The sequence below is a fragment of the Vombatus ursinus genome, unplaced genomic scaffold (genome assembly GCF_900497805.2).
Source record: "Vombatus ursinus unplaced genomic scaffold, bare-nosed wombat genome assembly UNPS02014778.1, whole genome shotgun sequence".
Classification (NCBI taxonomy): domain Eukaryota; kingdom Metazoa; phylum Chordata; class Mammalia; order Diprotodontia; family Vombatidae; genus Vombatus; species Vombatus ursinus.
Genome location: NW_020954556.1, coordinates 50,985,653 through 51,007,147, shown reverse-complemented (window position 1 = coordinate 51,007,147; position 21,495 = coordinate 50,985,653). Strand labels below are relative to the sequence as shown.

General features: G+C 37.6%; 1 protein-coding gene across 2 annotated transcripts in view; it reads left to right on the top strand.

Annotated features, from left to right (window-relative positions):
- The window catches only part of PLEKHH2 (pleckstrin homology, MyTH4 and FERM domain containing H2), a 121,786-nt gene extending 101,695 nt beyond the window's left edge, over positions 1-20,091 (top strand). For both annotated transcript variants that reach the window (XM_027865492.1, XM_027865491.1), the window contains 6 exons: positions 5,749-5,890; positions 7,792-7,937; positions 10,007-10,136; positions 12,874-12,960; positions 14,548-14,685; positions 17,003-20,091. In XM_027865492.1, the coding sequence (XP_027721293.1) occupies positions 5,749-5,890; positions 7,792-7,937; positions 10,007-10,136; positions 12,874-12,960; positions 14,548-14,685; positions 17,003-17,188 (829 nt within the window). In that variant the 3' untranslated portion in view covers positions 17,189-20,091. The remainder of the gene's footprint in view (positions 1-5,748; positions 5,891-7,791; positions 7,938-10,006; positions 10,137-12,873; positions 12,961-14,547; positions 14,686-17,002) is intronic.
- The last annotated feature ends 1,404 nt before the right edge of the window (positions 20,092-21,495 follow it).

Sequence of the window (21,495 nt, the reverse complement as noted above, 5' to 3'; positions counted from 1 at the left end):
GCTAGATTTGAACTCAGGTCTTTCTGACTCCAGGCCTAGTGCTCCATCCAGGGTCACCAGATGCTTCATGATTTCCAAGTGTTTCATTCTAATATCGGTATCTCTGGATCACTTTCCTTTTGCTGCTTTGTTTCTGCCTCCCTGTAATTTACTTATCCATTATGACAGAAGATCAATCATGGCCAGAGCCATTATGGTATTTCTGCATTTGCTGAATTTTTTCCTCTTCTCTAACTGGTCTAGCCTTTTAAATTTTTGCTCTGTGCATTTTGAGCCATTTTTCTAATTTACTAAAGTCATTTTGCATTCTGATCCTGGCTTCTAGAGTGCCGGTGTGCATTCCCCTCTTGCTTCAATATTATCCACAAATTTAATGAGCCTTCTCTTTAATGCACTCACACACATAAAAATCTTAGACACCAGCAGGGCCTGAGGCCTACTGAACACCATCGGTTATGTCTCTCTGAGTCGACATTGCTTCATCCTGCATCAGCTTCTGCATGTGAATGGCCCCCTAGCCATTTGTGCACACACCTAAGTTATGGAATCTAGACCACCGTTTCCTTGCCAGTCTGTCAGGACACTTTGGCTCGTCTTGAAGACGTTCTGGGTGTGTCAGAATCTGCTGAGTCTCTTTGGCTCATGCAATAATCTTCCTGCTACATTGTCATGGCTCTCCACACTGACTGTGACCAGCTACCAGTGTTTGTCCTACAGCCAGGAGTGTAGAAGTGCCTTTAGCAGACTACATAGGGCTATTAATATAGGAAGGAAGATAGATCATTTAGGCAGAGACACAAATAGACCTTTGCTGCCGGGGCCTCATGCTCACCAGAAGTCCTGCATCACCAAGAACCGAAGCCTTTGTCATTGAGGCTTTGGAGCCACCAGAGACCTGGAAGCAAAGCAGGCCCCAGGCGCATGGTCACTTCTAATTGTGCCTTATCTTCACCGTCTTGGGAGGGGATATGGAGTTGGTACCAAGTCTGTGTTCCATCTGGCTGCAGACACCATCACCTGATCTTTACCACCCCAAATGCCCAATATGATTTCCTTCCTGGCTTCACCCCTTTTACTTTTAGGATTTGGAGAGAAAACAAGCTATACGCACTTTCATGTAAAGTAATGTGGTGAATTCTCCATGCTGTACCATGTGGATAACACCAACAGGTATTAAATACTCCTCCTTATGATGGTGGTGACTCAATCAAAGAAGCCTGAAGACTTTCTAGCTAAAATGATTCTAAAAATAGACTTGAACAAAAGGAAGGAAGGCAAATATGGAGTAGGACAGTATTCTGCAGCCACAGGACACTGATGATATGAGCCCCAATCAAGTGGTACTTCCACCATGCTAAGGCTAGCACATCAGTTCTTCTTCCCCTAATCCATATAATGTAGAGCTGCTGACTATCAAGTCAGAAAGCTTTTTCCCTTCTACTACTTCTGTTTCCTCATCCATAGCTGGCTCAGCCCTCCCATGACCTCTCCTGCTCTGCCCTCCTCTTCCATCCTTCCCTCTGGAACCCCTGTTCTATTGTTAACATATGTGCCCTTGTCTCAGACTTTTTTCTCCCACCCTCCTTCCATCTTCGTGTGTGGAAACTGGCTCCCTCCAAAGTCACTGAATCTCTGACCATCATACCGTCATTCATTTACCTTCCACTGGACCAGTAAGAAGGCATATTCCTTGCTCATTACTGTCACTTTGGGATCTTCCCTTTGATACCATCACTCAACAACCTCTCCTTTGGGGGTTCACTCCATCTATCTATATTGTCTTGTCTAGATCCTTATTGTAGCCATGTACCATCTTGCAACTGGTTCTCTCTCCTTCCTCAAGAAATCCCGAGCTCAAAGTCTTGCTCTCCAATATAACTCATGGCCTCTCATACAAGGGCTAATGCCCATCCATATACACATGGATATTCCCTCAAACACCCAGACCTTACCTCGGTGGTGCGATATGGGCCTAGAATCAGGGATACCTGAGTTCAAATCTGGCCTCAGACACTTATTAGCTGTGTGACCCTGGGCAAGTCACTTAACTTCTGTCTGCCTCAGTTTCCTGAACTATAGAAGTGAAAATAATATAGCAGCTAGCTCCCAGGGTTGTTATGAGGCTCAAATGAGATAATATTTGTAAAGCTCTTGGCACAGTGCCTGGCACATAATAGTGCTTAATAAATGCATATTCCTTCCTCCCTCCAACCCCCATCCTATACAATTCTGATAGACTACTATACATCTTCACATTACCCAAGCCACTCACAGAGATGGCCATACCCTAGAACTCAACTGCTATCCCCTTGATTCAGAACTCTTAACTTCTTCTCTTATCAGAACTTCCTATCCTTCCATCTTTTCCTCTGCTTCATTACCTACCATGCCCTCAAACTATCTTCTTATATCTCTTTTCCATTCTATAGCCAAAGTAAAAACAATGATTGTTTTTACTCACTGTCTCTTTCTGCCTCACACTCACATCTCATTAGCTTGTAAGCTTACCACTTGACCAAAATAGCTTTCTCCAAGGTTACCAAGAATCTCTTGCCTGATAAATCATATTCTCAGTTCTCATCCTGGTTGATCCCTCTGCAGCTTTTGACAATTTTTATACCCCTTTCACTTATGTAATTCTCATCTCTATGATATTGGTCTCTCTTTGCATTGTTCCTACTGGTCTTACCATTCTTCTCAGTCTCCTTTGCTATTTCCCCTCTATTTCCCATAAGTATCTACAAGTATTTTGTTTTGGTCTTCTCTCTCTGTCTCTCTCTCTCTCTGTCTTCCTGTCTGTCTGTCTATATATTATATATGTGTATATTCACACAGAATTTTAGAGTTGGAAAGGACTATGGTACGTGTCTTGTCTAACCCATATTTGAGAAAGAATCTCTTCTAAAACATACCCAATAAATGGACGTCCTAGCCTTTACTAGACCTTTAATAAGTGGGAACTGATTACCTCCCAAGTCAGTTTACTTTTTACTCTCCAATAATTAGGAAATTTCTCCTTATTTTATCAAGCCTAATTTGCCTCTTTACGTTTTCCTCCTCGTTCTTCCCTCTGACCCCTCAAAAAACCAAGATGACTCCCTCTTCCATGTGATAACCCTTTAAATAATTTGAAGGTAGCAATCTTCTCCCTCTTGAGTTTTCTGTAGGCTAAGCATCTTTAATTTCTTCAACTTCCACTCATATAACATGATCTTGAGGTCTTTATCATTCTGGTTGTCCTCCTCTAGATACTCTGTAGCTTTTCCAAATCCTTCTTAAAATGTGGTGCCCATAACTGAACATGATACTTAAGATGTGGTCTGATGAAAACAAAGTCCCCATTGAGACCATATTTACATATCTATGTAAATATATATACGTATTATATATATTACACGGAGACATGTATGTGTATATATTTCACATTATTAGGTTCAGACTAATGTTCTAGATTGTCATGACCTTTTTGGATCCTGACTATTAGGTAGTGGTTTAGCAATCCCTCCCAGCTTTCTGTCATCTACAAATTGATAGGGAATCCATCTATGCCTTTATCCAAGTCAGTAATAAAAATGTCAAATAGCACGTGACCAAGAACAAATCCTTGAACACTCTAGTGGAGACCTCCTTCTAAATTGACATTGAACCAGTAACAACTAAACTTTGAGTCCTGCTATTCAACCAGTTTCAAATCCTGCAAATGGTCATTTCAACTAGCCCATTTCTATACATGTTATCTACAAGAGCAGCATGAATTTGTCAAACTTTTGGCTAAAATCTAGGTAAATGTTTAGATATATAGATAGATATAGATAGAGATATAATAGCCAGTGTCTTTTTGCCTCATTTTCCTAATAGGGATAATAGTAGCACTTACCTCACAGGGTTGTTGTGAGACTCAAATGTCATCAAGTATGGAAAGCACTTTCCAAATATTAGAGTGCTATATAGATTAACTGTTATTGTCTGCCAAGAATAAGTTCATCTGGGTGACTAGAACTTTCCAAGGTTTTTTCTATCTCACTTATTTCGGGTATCAATTTATCTATTAGCCATTTTTGTTCTTTTCAATTAAATGTAGGTATTTTCCTTTAAAGAGAAAATAGTAGCAAAATCAGAATTGAGCAGCATTGCTTTCCCCTTGTCCTCAATTCTTATGCCATCCACCCTAAGCAGTGCCCCATACTTTCTTGGGTTCAATTCTTTTCCCTGATATAGCTGAAAAAGAAAAACCTGCAGAACATGATTTTTGTTGTTCTTAGCTTTCCAGTCACATAGTTAACTGAAAGGTACTGAGAATGCCATATCCCCTGGTGCTGCCAGTCTGACAACTAGAAAAAAGCATTTGATTTAGAAAAGCAAAATCCTACTATAAAGGTTCTGCTCTGACGAGATGTCTATCATGCATAAGTCAAAGTCATATAAGAAAAAATAACAACAAAAAACTTTTCTTCATCAATCCTCCAATTGCTACTATCAATTGAGGAATAAAATGGGGAGATAGCTGCTTGCTAGCTCAAGTGTTTGCTACTTTCATGGATATGCAGTGAATGGTAGAAATGGAAAAAGGATTCCTTTATAGATGTTACAATCCTTTGGTTGCTTGCTGTTTGTAGATGACATTATGTTGATTGTATCATGCTCTGGGATATTACAGAGACTCTTAAATCTATAATCACTCAAAACTGAGTTCAGCCTAATGCATACATGAGAGACCAACAGGATGAAGGATGCCTATTTTCTAGATTATGATATGCAGTTAGATGGCCAGATTATAGACCTGGACCTTTGGTACCATTATCCTAGACAGACCCTGTGAAGTAGGCTTGGCATCACATAGGAAAAGGAGAACTACCTGAATTGCATTTGAGAAATGGTGCAGGGCTTTTTATGACCAGAAGCTTTTCCCTGAAATGACACAGGGCTTTTTATAACCAGAAGCTTTTCCCCAAAATGCTAGGCTATTAGCATTAATATTTTAGTAGTGACGCTATGTACCTCCAAGTCATACAATACCACGGTGTCTGAAGAACTAAAGTTGGTAGTCACACAAATGGCGATGGAAGCCAATGGTGAGCATGAGCAGGCTGTAATATATTACCAAGGAAAAAAATGGTACAGGAAAAGCAACATAAAGGCCATCAACAGAGAGGTAAGACCAGAAAAGGAGGTGGGCTGGTCATGTTACAAGAGTGAGGAATAACCAACAAACAAATAGACTGTGCTCTCCATTAGCACTGAGAAAATGTCAACAGTTTTAGACACAGAGTCAGAATGAGTTAGGACAGTGGGAAGGTACAGGCTGTCTATCATTGTGTATATGTTTATGGTCTTTAGGACCAATTAGTCTAAGTGACTCTATATTGGAGTCCTATCACCTATACTACAAACATCACACAACATATTTCAAAAACCACAATTATTATACCCCAGATATAAGTGTTGTCTCCTGGCACATTTTTTCAAAGCACTTTCAAACTTTCCTTTGCATTTACCCCATTCTAACTTGTACCACACGTATTCACCTACATTTCATAGACTCTCTTCCTTCTTAAACTGTAAGCTCCTTGAGGGCAAATACTACTGTGTTTTTTAATCTTTACATCCTCAGTGCCTAATAAGTGTTTAATAATTATTTGATGAATTGAATCAAATACCGGCTGTGGGCCAGTGTGGTCTTTATTGTTAGCAAGCATTTTCTTTCTTTTTCCAAGTTATTAGTTAATGCACGTCTTCTTCATTTTACAGGCTTTACTTCTCAGTACAAGTCCGTGGGGAGAGTGAAAGAGAAAAGCTCCTATTAATGTATCAGACAAATGATCAAATAGTAAATGGACTCTTTCCTCTGAATAAGGAACTGGCAGTGGAAATGGCTGCTCTTTTAGCTCAGGTAACTTCTATGTGCAAGTACTCCTTTGCAAAGATCAGATAATAATTGATATTTTAAGTGTAGTGAAACAATGTACCTTCAGCAGATCTTGAACTTCATTTTGCCATGATTAACACCTTAAAAATTACAGGCCCAGTAATTACAGTTTGACTCCAAATTACTGACACTCTGGTAGAGATGATACAGAATGAGATAGTATTCCATAAAGAGAATCTAGGTTCTTAATTATCCTGAAATTAAGCCACGAGGCTTTGAATTTAATAAGGGAACATGAGTGTAGAAGTGTGGGGCTGAGAATGCCAGGGTAACATATTTGGATTACATTCTATTCTTTAAACAATGTAATATGTATGAATCAGGCTATAGGAGGATTAGAACATTTTCTTTTCCTTAGAAACCATTAAGTGGTTTGACACCGATAAATTAAGATTGCATTTTAAAGTATTTATCTAACTTCGAGTTTAGATATGAGTTTTGTAATCATTTTATTAATCTTCACAACAATTTCCTAAAAATCTTCAATAACCAAAAGTTATGTCTTATAATAAGTGTTATTAATGCTCATTTTACAAGGGACAAAGAGCTGAGGCAAAAAGCGATGAATGTCACACAGTGCATCTAGTGAGAGAAGATTTGAAGTCATATCCCTTTTACAGAATCACAGAATTTCAAGAAAAGAAAGGGACCATGACAGCCATCTTATCCACCTTATACCTGAAACAGAACCCTGACTATAATACACCCACCTGGTCATCCAGTCTTTACTCAAAGACCTCTGGGGAGAGGCAACTCACTACCTCTAGAACATGGCTTCTAAACCTTTTTGGTATCATGGACCCCCTTGGCAGATCATGTGGTGAAGCCTATGGGCCCCATCTCAGAATCATGTTTTCGAATAATCAAAGGAAATACTAAATTTCAGGCTAAGATTAGTGAAAATAAAAATGTAATTTTTTTCTTCTCATCTAAGTTTACAGACTCCTTGAAATCTATCCACAGGCTCCCTTTGGGGTTCATGGACCTCAGGTTAAGAACCCCTGCTTTGGGGGCAGTCTGTTCTCTTTTTGGATATTTCTAATTATTAATAAAATTTTCCTGACATCGAGACCAAGTTTGTCTCTTTGGTATCTACACATTGCTCCCTTTTATTTCCTCTGGGGTCAAACACAATCTGGCTGATCCCTTCCACAAAACCTTTCAAGTACTTGAGGAGAGTTATCATGGCATCATACCACCACTCAACCTAGGGGTAAATGCAGGCAATACATACTACATGATTACAATGATAGATATCCAAGTTGGTACTTTAGTGGCACTTAAAAGTTCGTATCACTTTTAAGAGAATTAAAATAGTTTAAACATAGAATTTTTATTCTGATAGTATTTTTAAAAGTAGAATTCAAACTTTGATATTCAATGAGGCAGCCAGTGGGTAGAATGGCGAGCTTGGAGTTAGAAAGACTGGCTCAAATCTAGCCTCAGACACTAACTGTGTGGTCCTGGGCAAGTCACTTGACTTCTGTTTGCCTCAGTTTCCTCATATGTAAAATGGAGATAATTATAGCACTACTTCTTAGGGTTTTTGTGAGAATCAAGTGAGATATTTGTAAAGTGCTTCACATACAGTAGGCACTTAGCAAATCCATGCTTCTTTGTTCCTCATTTATAAAAACAGGAGATTGGACTCGGTAACATCCAAGATCCCTTCCAATTCTAAATTTATGACCCAATGATTCTACAACATCAACGAACATTCATTCTTTATATTCCACAATCACATGATCAAGACAAACGAATAGTATACTCTGTACATAACAGTAATAGCTTTGTTCTCAATTTATTTTAAAAGTCAAAACTTTCTCTGACATTCCACAGTTTATATTTCTTAATCTTCCAACTAGGTGGAGATTGGAGATTTTGAGAGACCTTTCTCAACTCCAGCAGGGCAAGTGACTTATCAATACAAGGCAAACCAAACTCTAAAACAAGTCATAGAGAAATTTTATCCTAAAAGGTATAGAAATGGCTGTTCTGAAGAACAATTAAGGTAAGAAAAAAATTCCAAAGTATTTCATGCCTAATGACGTTTGTGTGCATCATCTAAAGTTTAAAGCAAGGGTTCTTAAGTTGGGGCCTGTGAGCTTTTTGATAACTCTATTTTGATATAATTGGTATCCGCTTCTATTTATTTTATTTTATGCATTTAAAAACATGATTCTGAGAAGGGGTCCAGAAGTTTCACTCCACTGTTGCCAAAGGTGTTCAAGCCACAAAAAAGATTAAGAAACTCTAGGTTAAAGAATATATCCTCATAGGAAAGTCCAGTGAGATTTTATTGGTTGTGGTTTTCATTTTCAGGACGATTTTCTTATCCACATCAAGGCTATAAAGACACAAAAATTTACTGGTCTGTGTGAAAACGGAGATAAATCAATATAAGGCAAAGAAGATGAAAATGCACATTAGTTGTTAATTGGTTTTGCTTTTCATGTGGTTTTAATTTCTTCATGTTCAAACTAAGTATGCCTACGTATTAGAATCTTAGCTCAGCCCCCTCCAAGATCTGAATTTACATGATCTAGGTTAAAAACCGAGTGTTATTTCCAAAATCACTTTCCATTCAGCTCAAATTACCCACACACAGAATAGCCTTCAGCAAAGTTCAGACTTCAACTCAAACTAACATCTAGGTTTCTGCAGAGACCTCCCCCCCTCCCCTACATTATATCTTCTTGCTGTGGGAGTAAAGCACATACCTTCAGCCTTAAGAGGCAGGTACTGCTTAGGAAGTTCCTAGTCTCTTTCATAATTCTAACAAAATTTTTTTTCTTTTCTTCAGTGGGGGTGGTGGTGGGAGGGAGGTATTCTATTTCAGAGGAAATAGATTTTTGTTATTGAAAAATAAAATTCGGGGCAGCTAAGTGGTGCAGTGGATAGAACACCGGCTCTGGATTCAGGAGGACCTGAGTTCAAATCCAGCCTCAGACACATAACACTTACTAGCTGTGTGACCCTGGGCAAGTCACTTAACCCCATTGCCTAACCCAAAAAAAAAAAGAAAAAAAACAGAAAAATAAAATTTGATTTTAGAAAGTAAAAAAAAAAAGCAAAGCAAAGACAGCTCATTCTACGTTTGGATAATTCTAATTTTAATAAAGTTTTCCCACAAATTAAAAAAAATGTTCCTAGTCTCTTGCTAGGAAGTTGTCTTCTAAGACTCTTACACTTGAGTTTGTTAGAGTGTGGTAACCCCTAAAGCTGGTGCTGTCCAACTAGGAAGTATCCCTAATAAGGATGCAATCTTTTTTTCCCCTAAAAAAGTTCTATCAATATCTTTTATTGTTTACATCACCTTAATTTCTGAATATATCCCTCCTTCGTTCCTTACCCAATGAGTCATCCCCTTGTAAGAAAGAAGAAAAAGAGAATAAAAGAAAAAGAAAGCAGTTTAGCAAAACTAACCAACAGATCTGCTAAGTCTGACATGTATGTAGCATTGCATACCCATAGTGTCCTGCCTCTCCAGTGCAAGGAAGCAGATGCATTTTCTCATCTCTCTTTTGCCTGTACCCTGTCATTCTCATTACACACATTCTGAGTTTTTGTCTGTGTGTTGTTTATTGTTTTCCGGAATATCAGGTCAAGTAAATTTTTATCACGTCAAGTAAATTTCACTTTTTATCAGGTCAAGTAAATTTTATACTACTTCTTTGAATTCCTTATTTCATCTTTTCCTATTTATTTAGCGCCATTTGTTTAGCAATTCCCTTGAAGGCTTATTTTAAAATGCAGATACTCCTAGAGCCCATTAGACTAATTTACCCTAATATATTGCCTTTCCTGGCTGGGTAGTTGTAGGGGTAGCCTCGGAGCACTGGGCTATGTCTGAACCTCAGGAAGCAGGAATATGCAAAGTGGGAAACAGAGAAGTCAGGAGGGAAGGACGTGGAAAAGGATTGTGGGAATCACGAAGATAAATGTTGATCTACTTTATTATTGTGCCTAGGCTCAGCTATGGGAAAGTTCTTAATCACAATCTTGGGGTTTGTAAATGTTCGTGAAAAATGAAATACTAATTTGTACTCTAAATTATAGATTTTTCCTTTTTTTTTAAAGACAACTTTGTCAACGATTGTCAACTAGATGGATGGCTCTCCGTGGACACAGTGCTGCTGAATGTATGCGCATTTACCTGACTGTAGCCAGGAAGTGGTCATTCTTTGGTGCAAAATTGTTTCTTGCAAAAGTAAGAAATTTGTGGGAAAGAGGTTTTTAGTTTGCATCTTTGTGCATATACCACTCTTTCTCCAACCCAGTGAATCAGGGTAGGGTTACAAGTCAAAAATAGACTGCAGTATCTAAGCATATTTTATATTTAACTTTAAACATTTAAAAATAGGGATTGTTGAATGCAGACATCAGAATGGGCTGCCTGTCTTTGATCCCAACTGACCCCATGATTGGAGCAGGTCCAAATCAGTTTCCGGGTTGCTGCACCTGGAGCCCAAGCCCACTGTTCTGACTAGATGTTACCCCCAGCCCCAGCCTCCCCCAGCCTTCTCTATAGACTTTCTATTGTTATGCAAAACAACTTACGTAATTGATTCCCAAGGCTGTGCCTTCCCTGAGACTACCTCCCTATAGCTATTTAAACCCCTCCTCTTCTGCCCATCTTGGGCACTCCAATATTTGGTGGTGTGCAGCACCTAGAATTGCAATTCCCTTACCTTGATTAAAAGATCCTAATTTTTGCTGTTTTTGCAGCCTTCTTTATTTCAGGTTGAGAGAACATACTTCCAAACTCTGGGAATTGGGAATTCTGAACAATGTAAACAAAATAATGAAGGGACGCTGATTGAAAGGGCTAGACAGCAATACCCTGTCTTTTTAATCCCTGTTTTATGCTGGTAGAATTCATGGCAGCCTGAACTCGGTTTCCCGTTCTGTAAAAACTGCTAAGCTCACACCTTTCCAGTAGAGTAGGAAGCAATTTATGCTTAAACACCTTTCTTGGTGACTGTCTTATTTTCAAGCCAGGGATGGAAAGTACTGGGTATAATTCAGCAAGAAATTCCAAATGTCTCTAGAAACTGAGAGCTATAATTCAAGATTGTCGATAATGAGGTGAGAAAGTCAACCTTTGAAATGTGCCTAAAATAAGAGGCAGTGTGGTGGGGTAGAAGAGGTTTTAAGTCTCGATTATGCTGCTTACTCCTGATCTTAATTTAGACAGGTCATTTAACATTTGGGGGCACCCAGCAGGTCTCTTCCTATATTCCTCTTGCAGATCTTTGTTACGAACATTTATGTAGTTCTCTGGGAGTTGCAAAGCACCTTTGATATACATTTTTATTAGATTCTCACAAGAGCCCTGTGAGTGAAACACTACAAGTATTAGCCCCATTTTATTGAAGGGGAAATTGAGGCTAAAATAGGTGATGATGATGACGGTGGTGGTAATGATCTGCTGCTCTATGTTGTTTCAATTCCAAGGAACAAGATGTAGGTTAAGCTTGTAACCATGCTGCTAACTCAGCCTTGGATTGTACCCACCTCCTTCAGCCTCCAATGGAGTGCTGGAGGGAGCAGTACCAAACTCCTCCCAGTGTTTTCCTTTATAGAGGGCAGAAACTGGACTTTGAGGTTCACTCCACTCTCCATTTGCTGTTCTGCCTTGTTTCAACTCCACGGGAATAAAAGCCCCCCATGCCAGGTATCCCCTGGAGGACTCCCGTCTCTTTTTGTGCGTTGTCTCCCTCGTTAGATTGTAAGCTCCTTGAAGGTAGAGACTGTCTTTCTTTTTGTTAATTGCATCCCCAGAACTGAGCACATATTAGGTCCTTAATGAATATTTATCAGAGTGATGAGGATGTTAGCTAACCTTTCTATGGTGCTTTAAGACATTTTAGAAGTATTATCTCATTTTATCCTCACAACAATTCTGAGAAATGGGGTGCTATTATTATTATCCCCATTTTACAGATGAGAAAACTGAGGCAGACAAAAGTCAAATGTCTTCCCAAAAGTCATACACCTAGTAAGTATCTGAGGCAGAACTGGAACTCATGTCTTCTTGACTCCAGGCTCTATCCACTGTACCACCCAGCTGCCTTAGGTGACTTGTCTTTGATAGCACAACCAGTTTCAAAGATAGGTTTTGTTAACTCTATAGATGAAAAAAAATTTAAGATGATTTGGGAAATTATCAAGCAGCTTGTTACCATTCATTTTTTTAAGGGGATGGGGACTGAACCTGTGATTTTATTGGAATTGGGGAAGACCTAGGTGAGAAAATTCCCCGTAGCAACTCAGGTCAGCATATTCTCTGCCACCTATAGAATGAATTGTCTAAAGCCCTGAGCAGTGGAGTGACTTCTGGAGATCACAAGTCACTGGTGTCAGAGGCAGACTGTGGAGATTCAACCTTCTTTCCAGGCCAGCTCTCTCTCAACTGGGCCAAGTTCCATGAGCTGCACCTGACTTTTCTTGTCGCTCCTGCCCTCAATTAGCCAGACTTCCTCATTCCTGTGAGTGCCAGCCTCCCTGCACACCAAGGTTTATACCTAATGAATATTATGAGAATCTGCTGGTTTTCCATACTTGTAACTTTTGAAAACTTTCAGTATATTTAACCTAAACAGAATTTGTTTATTTGGATGCCTTTAGAAAAAAATCCATACTTTTTTAATGAATGTTAACCAAGCAGCTTAAACCCTAGCTAGAATTTTAGTACCTCACAAGTCTTAACAAATGAATAATTACAGAATACTTAAACTTACTGTATTTTTTTAAAATACCAAGTGTCATTTTTTTCTAATTCTGGGACAAAATTTGAGGAAATTCAGAATAGTCCTGACTAAGCATCCAATTCAGTATGGTTTGATTTAATGACAAAATGTCCAGTGTTTTCCACTAACAAATGCTCCGGTCTTTTAATGTGACATTTATAATATGTGGGGTTCTTTATCTCTCCTATTTCACAGCCAGTAATTCCATCAACATTGGGGAATACTTTCATATGGCTAGCTGTACATGAAGATGGAATTAGTATCTTGGAATATAACTCCATGGTAAGAATAAATCACAAAACTTTTTGATGTAGGTAATGCTATATTTAGCATTTAAGTTGGCTACATTCCATTCAGCTGCAAGACCTGCCATAAAAAAGTAGGCTAAAAACAAAAGGGGAAAATTACAATCATGATTGTATTAAAATTCTTGAAATGGCAGTTTGCACAGTATATTACATTAGGAAGACATTTTCTGTGTATGAGACAAATTATATTGCGGTATCATTAAAATAGAAATTTTAATTGCATAGGTCAAAAAATTCAGTATCATTGAGTTTTCTCCAAAATGATTCTTGTAATACCTCTAATTCTTCACTTTGCACATATGCAAATTATTATAATAGGGCTTTCCCACGATCAAAGAAAATGACATTAATAATTTGAAAGACTGTGTACCCTTCCAAATATATGAAATTTAAATTATTTTTCTTACCTTTTCTTTGCAGGCTAAATTAATTAATATAATTTTATGATCAAGTGGACAAACATTGCTTTAATATAGATGTTGACTGGTATAATTAAAGGTTATCCCCTCATGAGATTTTAATCTAAACCTGATATATATATATATGTGTGTGTGTGTGTGTGTGTGTGTGTGTGTGTGTGTGTACATATATATAATGTCTTTTTCATTTGTTTGTTTGTTTTTGAAACCTGAGGAGGAGGAATGGAAATTGTATTAGTGCATACCAAAAGCCTAATGATTAATTTGCCAGAATCAGTTGTTGAGTCTGTGTATACTAGTATTCTGTGGTCACCGGCAATGTCAAAAAAGGTCACACTTTTCCGTGCAATAATACAATGATTCTGTCTTCAATTGCCCCTACTGAGATGTGTTTTAGAAGGAATTTAAATATTCTGAACAGCCTCAGACTCATGAATGAATGTCTTGAGTGTAGATTATATTTCTTAATTAGACTCTACTAGACAGTTTCAAAGAATATTAAAGCTTAACTAAACATATTTGTTACAAAGGTTTTGTTTAATTTTTTTCCAGGGGAGGGAGGTTGGGTAGGTGAAGGGAAGAAGAAAATGAATACTTATTAATTTTATGCTTATTAATTTTTTAAAAATGAAATATAATTTTAAAATAAATTTTTAAAAATTGATGCCTACTGGTAAATAAACACAGAACCACAAAATACTGAACCACATTTTCTCAGTATTTTTTTTTGTCTTAGCATCTTTGGGAGTGCAGAAATGAAGACCACAAAGGTAACAATGAGCAAATTATTGCTCCAGAGTAGCGTCACCCACTGTCCCAAAAATGTCCATTGCCATCAAACACCCACTGTCCAAATGATATAAGTGACAATGCAGAATACTAAAACAAGCTAGAGTAAGAACTTAAATGTTCCATGTGGTCTGTAGATTGTTCTCTTTGCTTTTATCTTGTGAATTTAATCATGTGTGCATTTGTGAAATTATTTCAGAAACTAGCAAATGCTCCAATAAAAAACTTGCAAATGGTTAAAATGATTTCCTCAATTTAGCATTTATATTATCAGTTGGCTTAATTAAAAATTGTTAATTTTACATACTTCTTTGTGGCATAAAACTCATAATTTGGCTTTCTTCTGTTTTAAGAGGTTAATAGTGACATATGTGTACAAAATCCTAATGACCTTCGGAGGTTATCAAGATGACTTTATGGTGGTTATTAACAGTGCACATTCCAAGGACAAACCAACAGATAAACTCCTTTTTACCATGGCAAAGCCTAAGGTAAGTGGGAAGACCTCTGCCAACTTTGGCAGCTCGTAGACCCTTTTTGTTTGTTGTTATTGAATACACATTGAATGAATGAAAAACCATTCATTAAGTATTTACTGCATGCCAGGTACTGTGATAAAAGTGTTAGGGTTATAAATACAAAAAGCAAGACAGTCTCTGCCCTCAAGGTACTTATATAGTCTTATAGGGGAAGACAACACATAAGTCTGTTTTGGTTAGGAAAAGTCACAGAGGTGGTGATTGCAGTCATAGGGTAATTGATTGACACATCTTTGTCAGGAATAATGGGTGGGGAGAAAGAGTATATGTGAAATCATGGCATGAAGATGTCCTAGGAGCACATTACTAGGTCTGCTTAGATGCTAGTTTGTCATTAGTGACAAATGACAGTTTGTCATTATTCAGTCATTTCAGTTATGTCTAACTCTCTGTGGTCCCATTTTGGGGTTTTCTTGGTAGAGATACTGTAGTGGTTTAACATTTCCTTCTCCAGCTCATTTCACAGATGAGGAAACTGAGACAAAGAGGGTTAAGTGACTTGGCCAGCTAGTAAATGCCTGAGGCCAGATTTGAACTAATGGAGATTTGTCTTCCTGATTCCAAGGCCAGTGCTCTATCCACTGTGCCATCTAGCTGGCCCGCGTTAAATGTGGTAAACAGTCACTAATCAGGAGCCCAGTGTCCCAGAGTAAAAACTGGAATACTAGAGGGTGAGAACATGAAGACATGAAACTGGGTAAGGAGAAAATGATGCCTACTTTGAATTTGGAGTTATTAGTATTATAGGATAATTTTGTAGGCTAAAAAGTTGAAATACAACAGATCATACAATTAGGATGACTGTGCTTTTACTAGTCTTAGAATAAGGATAAAGACTGGAAATGTGATTTAATTGATACAGAAAACTCCAAAGTGAAGAAACTCCCTGTAGCAATGTGGGTCAGCACCTTCTCTGCAACTTAGAAACTTAAGGAGTTCCTTAGACAAATGAGAAAAAAATCTTTGAAGTAAGTTTGTCTGATAAAGGTCTCATTTCTAAGATATATATAGAGAAGCAATTCAAATTTATAAGAATAAAAGCCATTCCACAGTTGAATAATGGTCAAAGGATATGCATAGGCAGTTTTTAGAAGAAGAAAACCAAGCTATCAATAGTCATATGGGAAAATGCCCTAAATTACTAATAATTAGAGAAATGTAAATTAAAACAACTCTGAGGTTCCACCTCACTCCCACAAAATTAGCAAAACTGGCAAAAAAAAAAAAAGGAAATGACAAATGCTAGAGGGGCTATGAGAAAACAGGTGCATTAACACATTTGTTGATGGAACTGTGAACTGATCAAACCATTCTGGAAAGCAATGTGGAACTATGCCACTAAAAGCTTGTAAACGGTGCATATACCTTTTGACCAAGCAATACCACTGCTAGGTCTCTACCTCAAAGAGATCACAGAAAGAGGGAAAAGACACATACATACAAAAATATCTATAGCAGCTCTTTTTGCTGTAGTAAAGATTTGGAAATTGAGGGAGTGTCCATCAATTGGAGAATTAACTGAACAAGTTATGACATATGAGAATGATGGAATACTATTGTGCTGTAAGAAATGATGAAGGGAATGGTTTCAGAGAATCCCGAGAAGACTTATAACCTGATGCAGAGTGAAGTGAGTAGAACTAGGACAACAATTTATACAATAGCAAAAATATTATGAAGACAAAAACTTTGAAAGATGTAGGGACTTTGATTAACACAATGATCAATAATAATTCCAGAGGATTTATGATGAAACATGCTACCTACCTGATAGAGATTAAGAATGCAGAAAGAGACTTTTTTTTAATGTAGTCAATTGTTTTGCTTGTCTATATGTGTTTGTAATGGGTTTTGGTTTTGTTTTTCTTGCTTTCTCAATGGCAGCAGTAGGGATGGGGGAAGGAGGCATGTAGGAAGAAGAAAAGGCAAATCTTGAAAATAAAATAAAATTTAATTTAAAGGGGGTGGGTGGGTGGGGATGAATTCCCTAGAACAGTGAGGGGCTAAGTGACTTGCCCAGTGTCTTATACCCAACATGCGTCAGAAACAGAGCTTGAACTCAGGTCTTTCTGGCTTCAGGGCCAGCTATTTTCCTGTGCCAGGCTGCTTAATATACTCAGTGAATACTTGTTCAATTGTTTTCTATCCAAGGAACAAAGGGAGCTGGTGAAATCATAGACATATCTAAGTGGAATTAGCTTACAGTTCAGCTCTCTTGTGCCTTTGGAAATGACAAGAATGAGACATTCTTATTTTTCTTTTTTTTTAGATTCTTGAAATAACTCTTTTGGTTGCTAGCTACATTAACAACTTCCATCAGCAAAAAGCAGCTCTTCACCACCTCTCAGCTCCTGCACTGTTGTCTGCTCAAAAAGGAAGGCCCAAAAACAAAGACATGGGGAGCCAGCCACTGCTGTTAAACAACAGACCAACTAAAGGCCCAACTTTACTGTGAAATTTCAGAAGCTGGTGACACTATAAAGCAGCTGAATGTCTGGGAACATGACTCAGTGTGCTCAGAGGTGTTTACATCCAAGAGAATGACACATCCATCAGTATTTCAAAACCAAAATGATAGGAAAGATTGTTACTCCTTTTTATGAGACTATTTAAAATATAAATGAGCACTTAGTTACAGTAGAACAAAATAAAAGCTGTTTACAAACACTAAACTGGTCTAATCATACAATCAGGTCTTTGAAGAGCCCTTCAAAGGTCAAATTGTCCAATCCTCTGCCAGTACTTAGTTGACTATTTGTTATATTTGTGAAGATCTAGGCTCTATAACCTCCCTTTGTAATTTGGTCCAGCGTTTACCTACCTTTGTTACTCGGAAGTTACTAATTAAGTAAAAAGTTACCTTTAGTGAAAATATAATTGGAAAAGCATAGAATAGAAAGTTCAAGAAAACAATTACAGTGTGGTAAGTTTTTAAGGGGTACAGTGGATCTGCTAGATTTGTGTGTGATAAAATAGGAAACCTCCTATAGTACTTAAAAACTGTGCCCCTTCACATTTCCAGTTCACTGATGTCAAATTCTGTTGCCCTGAAATTTAAAAAACGAAAGTGATTCCCAACTTGCCTTGGCTTTCTGTGTGCTATGAATTTGCTGAAAAATTGACAGCATTCTTCTCCCTTGGTTCCATTTGCTTCTCACTGTCCTTAGTTGAATGTAATAGTATTTGAAGACATGCATTCCTTTTTTCCCCCATATATGGTAAAGCACTTTACCTGAAGAGAATTCAGTGTCCGCATGTCTTCTGAGTTTTTCTTGTCTTGAAAGTTAGTAGCCTTCAGAATCTTAAAAATAGAGTACATTAAACTTGACATTAGCATTTTTAACATAGGATTATAAATCATGGGGTGATTCCTCAAAGCTTAAAAATGGTGTCCTTTGGTTATTAAATTTTTCAATGTTAGGGTAATGTCCTTATTCCTGAAGAAAGTTGGAATGATGTAAATGACTTGAACACAAATAATGGCAGTGAGTTTCCAAGAAGGAATCTTCCCAACAATGATGTACTTTTGAACGACTTTCATTAAACCACAGATAGCCATTAAATAACCACCCCTTGTGCAACCCTTTTTGTGAAACCATCTGGAGACTAAACAAACCTATGAATTCATCCAGGTGGGCACTCTCTTTAATGATGAAAATTGAAACTCGGCCATCATCATCTGGGGTGCTATAAATCTTCCACTGAGTCTCCCTTTTCATCTCCTGACATTTAGTGGATACCACACTTTATGGAACCCATAGGCTGTCTATTTATTTAAACATGTTTAAGATGATTTATTTTTTAAAAACAGCTTTTGCTGTTACCTCATGATGTTACTCAAAGAGGTAAAGACTTGGTTTTTAGAAGCAGGAAGCATGTTAAATTACTGGGCAATGCAGTATAGAGTTCATGTTAAAATAAAATGTTTAACATAAATTCCTGCTACAGATTGGAATTACAGTGGCTGGGGTGGGGAAGGGGAATAAAATATAAGCATTGTAGTACTAATCATTAGTTAGTAACTACTCACAATTTTAATTTATGTGGAGAATATTTCTATTTGTTCTTTTGGAGGTATATTTATCTCTTTTCACCAGGTATTTTTAAAAGCAAATTCCAAAATTATTAGATTTTAAGGAAAGGAGTAGAAAGTGTGGAGGAGTGAAAAGGATGCTGGGTTTGGAATCAGATCACCTGCTTTTAAATTACATCTCTTCCACTTCACTGCTTGTGTGACCTCTAGCAATTCACAACCTTTCTGGGCCTCAGTTTACTCGTTTGTAAAATGAGGGGGTTGAACTGAATGACTTTCCGAGTCTAAATCTATGATCATCCCTAAATGTAATGATTTGCTGGTATTGTTCTTTGCCTTGTTTTATTTTTTTGTTGCCCCTTTCTCTTTCTGACCATGCACTGATCTCACTTTAAACCTTTTCCACAAGTACCCTACTTAACTTATAGAAAGTTAATAAAACTTTCTATAAAAACTTGAGAACATCTGCTGACTTCAGAAGAGTATTCCACTTCCCCACATGGAGAAAGGGAATTGCCCACAAGTGTGTGACTATAATTATAATGCTTCTTTAATACTTTGTAAAAACCCATTGGTGTTCACTGGTGGCACGCCATGCCTGGGACATAGTAATTGCATAATAAATGTTTGTAGGTTGGTTGATGTCTAGAAGGGTGCCCTCCACCAATGCCCACCACAGCCCTTCCATGCCTTAGTGGATGACTGTCATGCATTGTTGTAGACAAAAAATGTAATATCTGATAGTCCACCTCCTGGACATGAGTGAGCTCTTCTGATTATCTAGGATGTTCTTCCTGTAAGGTAGAATTTGTTGCCAGGCCTATACTTGAAATCTCTTTGCCTTGTTTGACCTGCCAAGAGTTTTTTTCTCTGTAGGCATAGCCTTCAAGTAACCAGGCATCACCTTCATCCTATAATGAGACGTCAGAGAAAACTGTGAATAGAGAATAGTGATAATCTACTAGTTTGGTAATGACTCAAAGAAAGGTCCTTTCTCCTACCCTCCCTCCAACAAGCAAACAAACAAACGAATACAAATTATTTTCAGGAAAAGTTCCTGATCTCACATTCTGAGTATTGTTACTCCACCCAACTACTGTCCAGCCCTTCAGTGTAATATTCATTCTCTCTCATTATTTGTTAACCAATCAGAGTTGATTTCCACCCTCTGGAACACCTACTTTTCCAGGGTCATATAAGGCTTGAGCCTGCAGTCATGAGGGTTTTTGGCATTGGAGAGTGCCATTGACCTCTTTTAAAAATGTTAGCGTTATTTTTATTTTTTTTGGTGAGTCAATCGGGATTAAGTGACTTGCCCAGGGTCGCACAACTAATAAATGTCAAGTATCTGAGGTCAGATTTGAACTCAGGTCCTCCTGACTCCAAAGCTGGAGCTCTATCCATGGTACTACCTAGCTGTCCCAATGCTAACATTATTAATAAAATGACTGATTACCTAGAAAAAAAAAGTTCTTGAGCTACAAAAACTAATTTGTTGAGTAAATTTGTCTGTAAGAATAAACTAGCATGCCTCTGAGTAAGACCTGGGTTTCAGTCCCACCACTGACACATCCTGACTATTGTGACCCAGAGGTCATTTAACATCTCAAAGTCCAGAGGGCTTTCTAAAACTATTGGTTGAACAACAATTGCTAATGGAACTTCCTATACCAACAAAATCACAGGGCCAGTTTAAAAAGTAGAAACTGGTCATCTTTTGGTGCAATTGAAGTAACTTTTGCCTGAGACCAAGTGAAGTCTCCAAATTACCAGAGCATTACTTAATTATTATATAATAAGCCAAAGGCTTTGGCAGAACTATTCACATAAAAGCATTATTCCCAGGCAACACTTTGTTCACCATAAAATAAAACCTAATAAGCTTTTAGTTTAAAGGAAAAATTGTGATGTCTTAGCTTAGTCTGTAAAACCATATAATTGGCATTTATTTTTTGATAAATTTTTTAAAAGACATTGTGACAGAAAGAAATTAACTTTTGTACCTGATGATGTTGAAAAACTGATTTTATTTTCTGAAAAATGACAGCTTTTACACAGCGCTTTTAAAAACTCAAAGCTTATTGTTGTGATCAGTTACCAGAGAACAATGTTATACGTTAATTTTCATATTTGAATTGTGATGTCTCCTATCATTTTCCTGCCTTTCAATCATAATAAATGATTTATAAATACATTTTGAGCATTATCTTTTGAATACAGTTTTAATCTTCAAGAGATACGTAATTTTTCCATTGTCAAAACTGAGGTGGTCTGCCACTGAAAGTGGTAGTTAGTGCCTCCTTATCTTGCATTCATGTCTTCAGCCGCGTTTTAATTTCATACAGGTACAGCTGTGCCTCACTCTGGTGGCCTCAGTTTTTCTTCCACAAACAAGCACCAATGTCTGGTTTGCTTACTTCCCCTATTGCCTAACACCTTCACCAATAATATTTATTCACAACAGGGGTTTCTCACTACTCTAGTATGTTTTCCTTTCTCCCTTGCCACATTATCTCTAAATCTAGCAAACAACCTCATCTAGATTTTTTTTTAATTTTTAAAAAGGTTTTTTTGTTGCTAGAGTTATCGACATGGCTGCAAGACATGAGCACAATAGACTCTAAAGAAAAGAAAAGTAAGTATCATGTGGAGGGTAATGGAAAAGAATATGGTAGTTAGGAACATGCTGCAATGTATAGCAAATAAGGAACTTCAGAGGACAGGAGTAA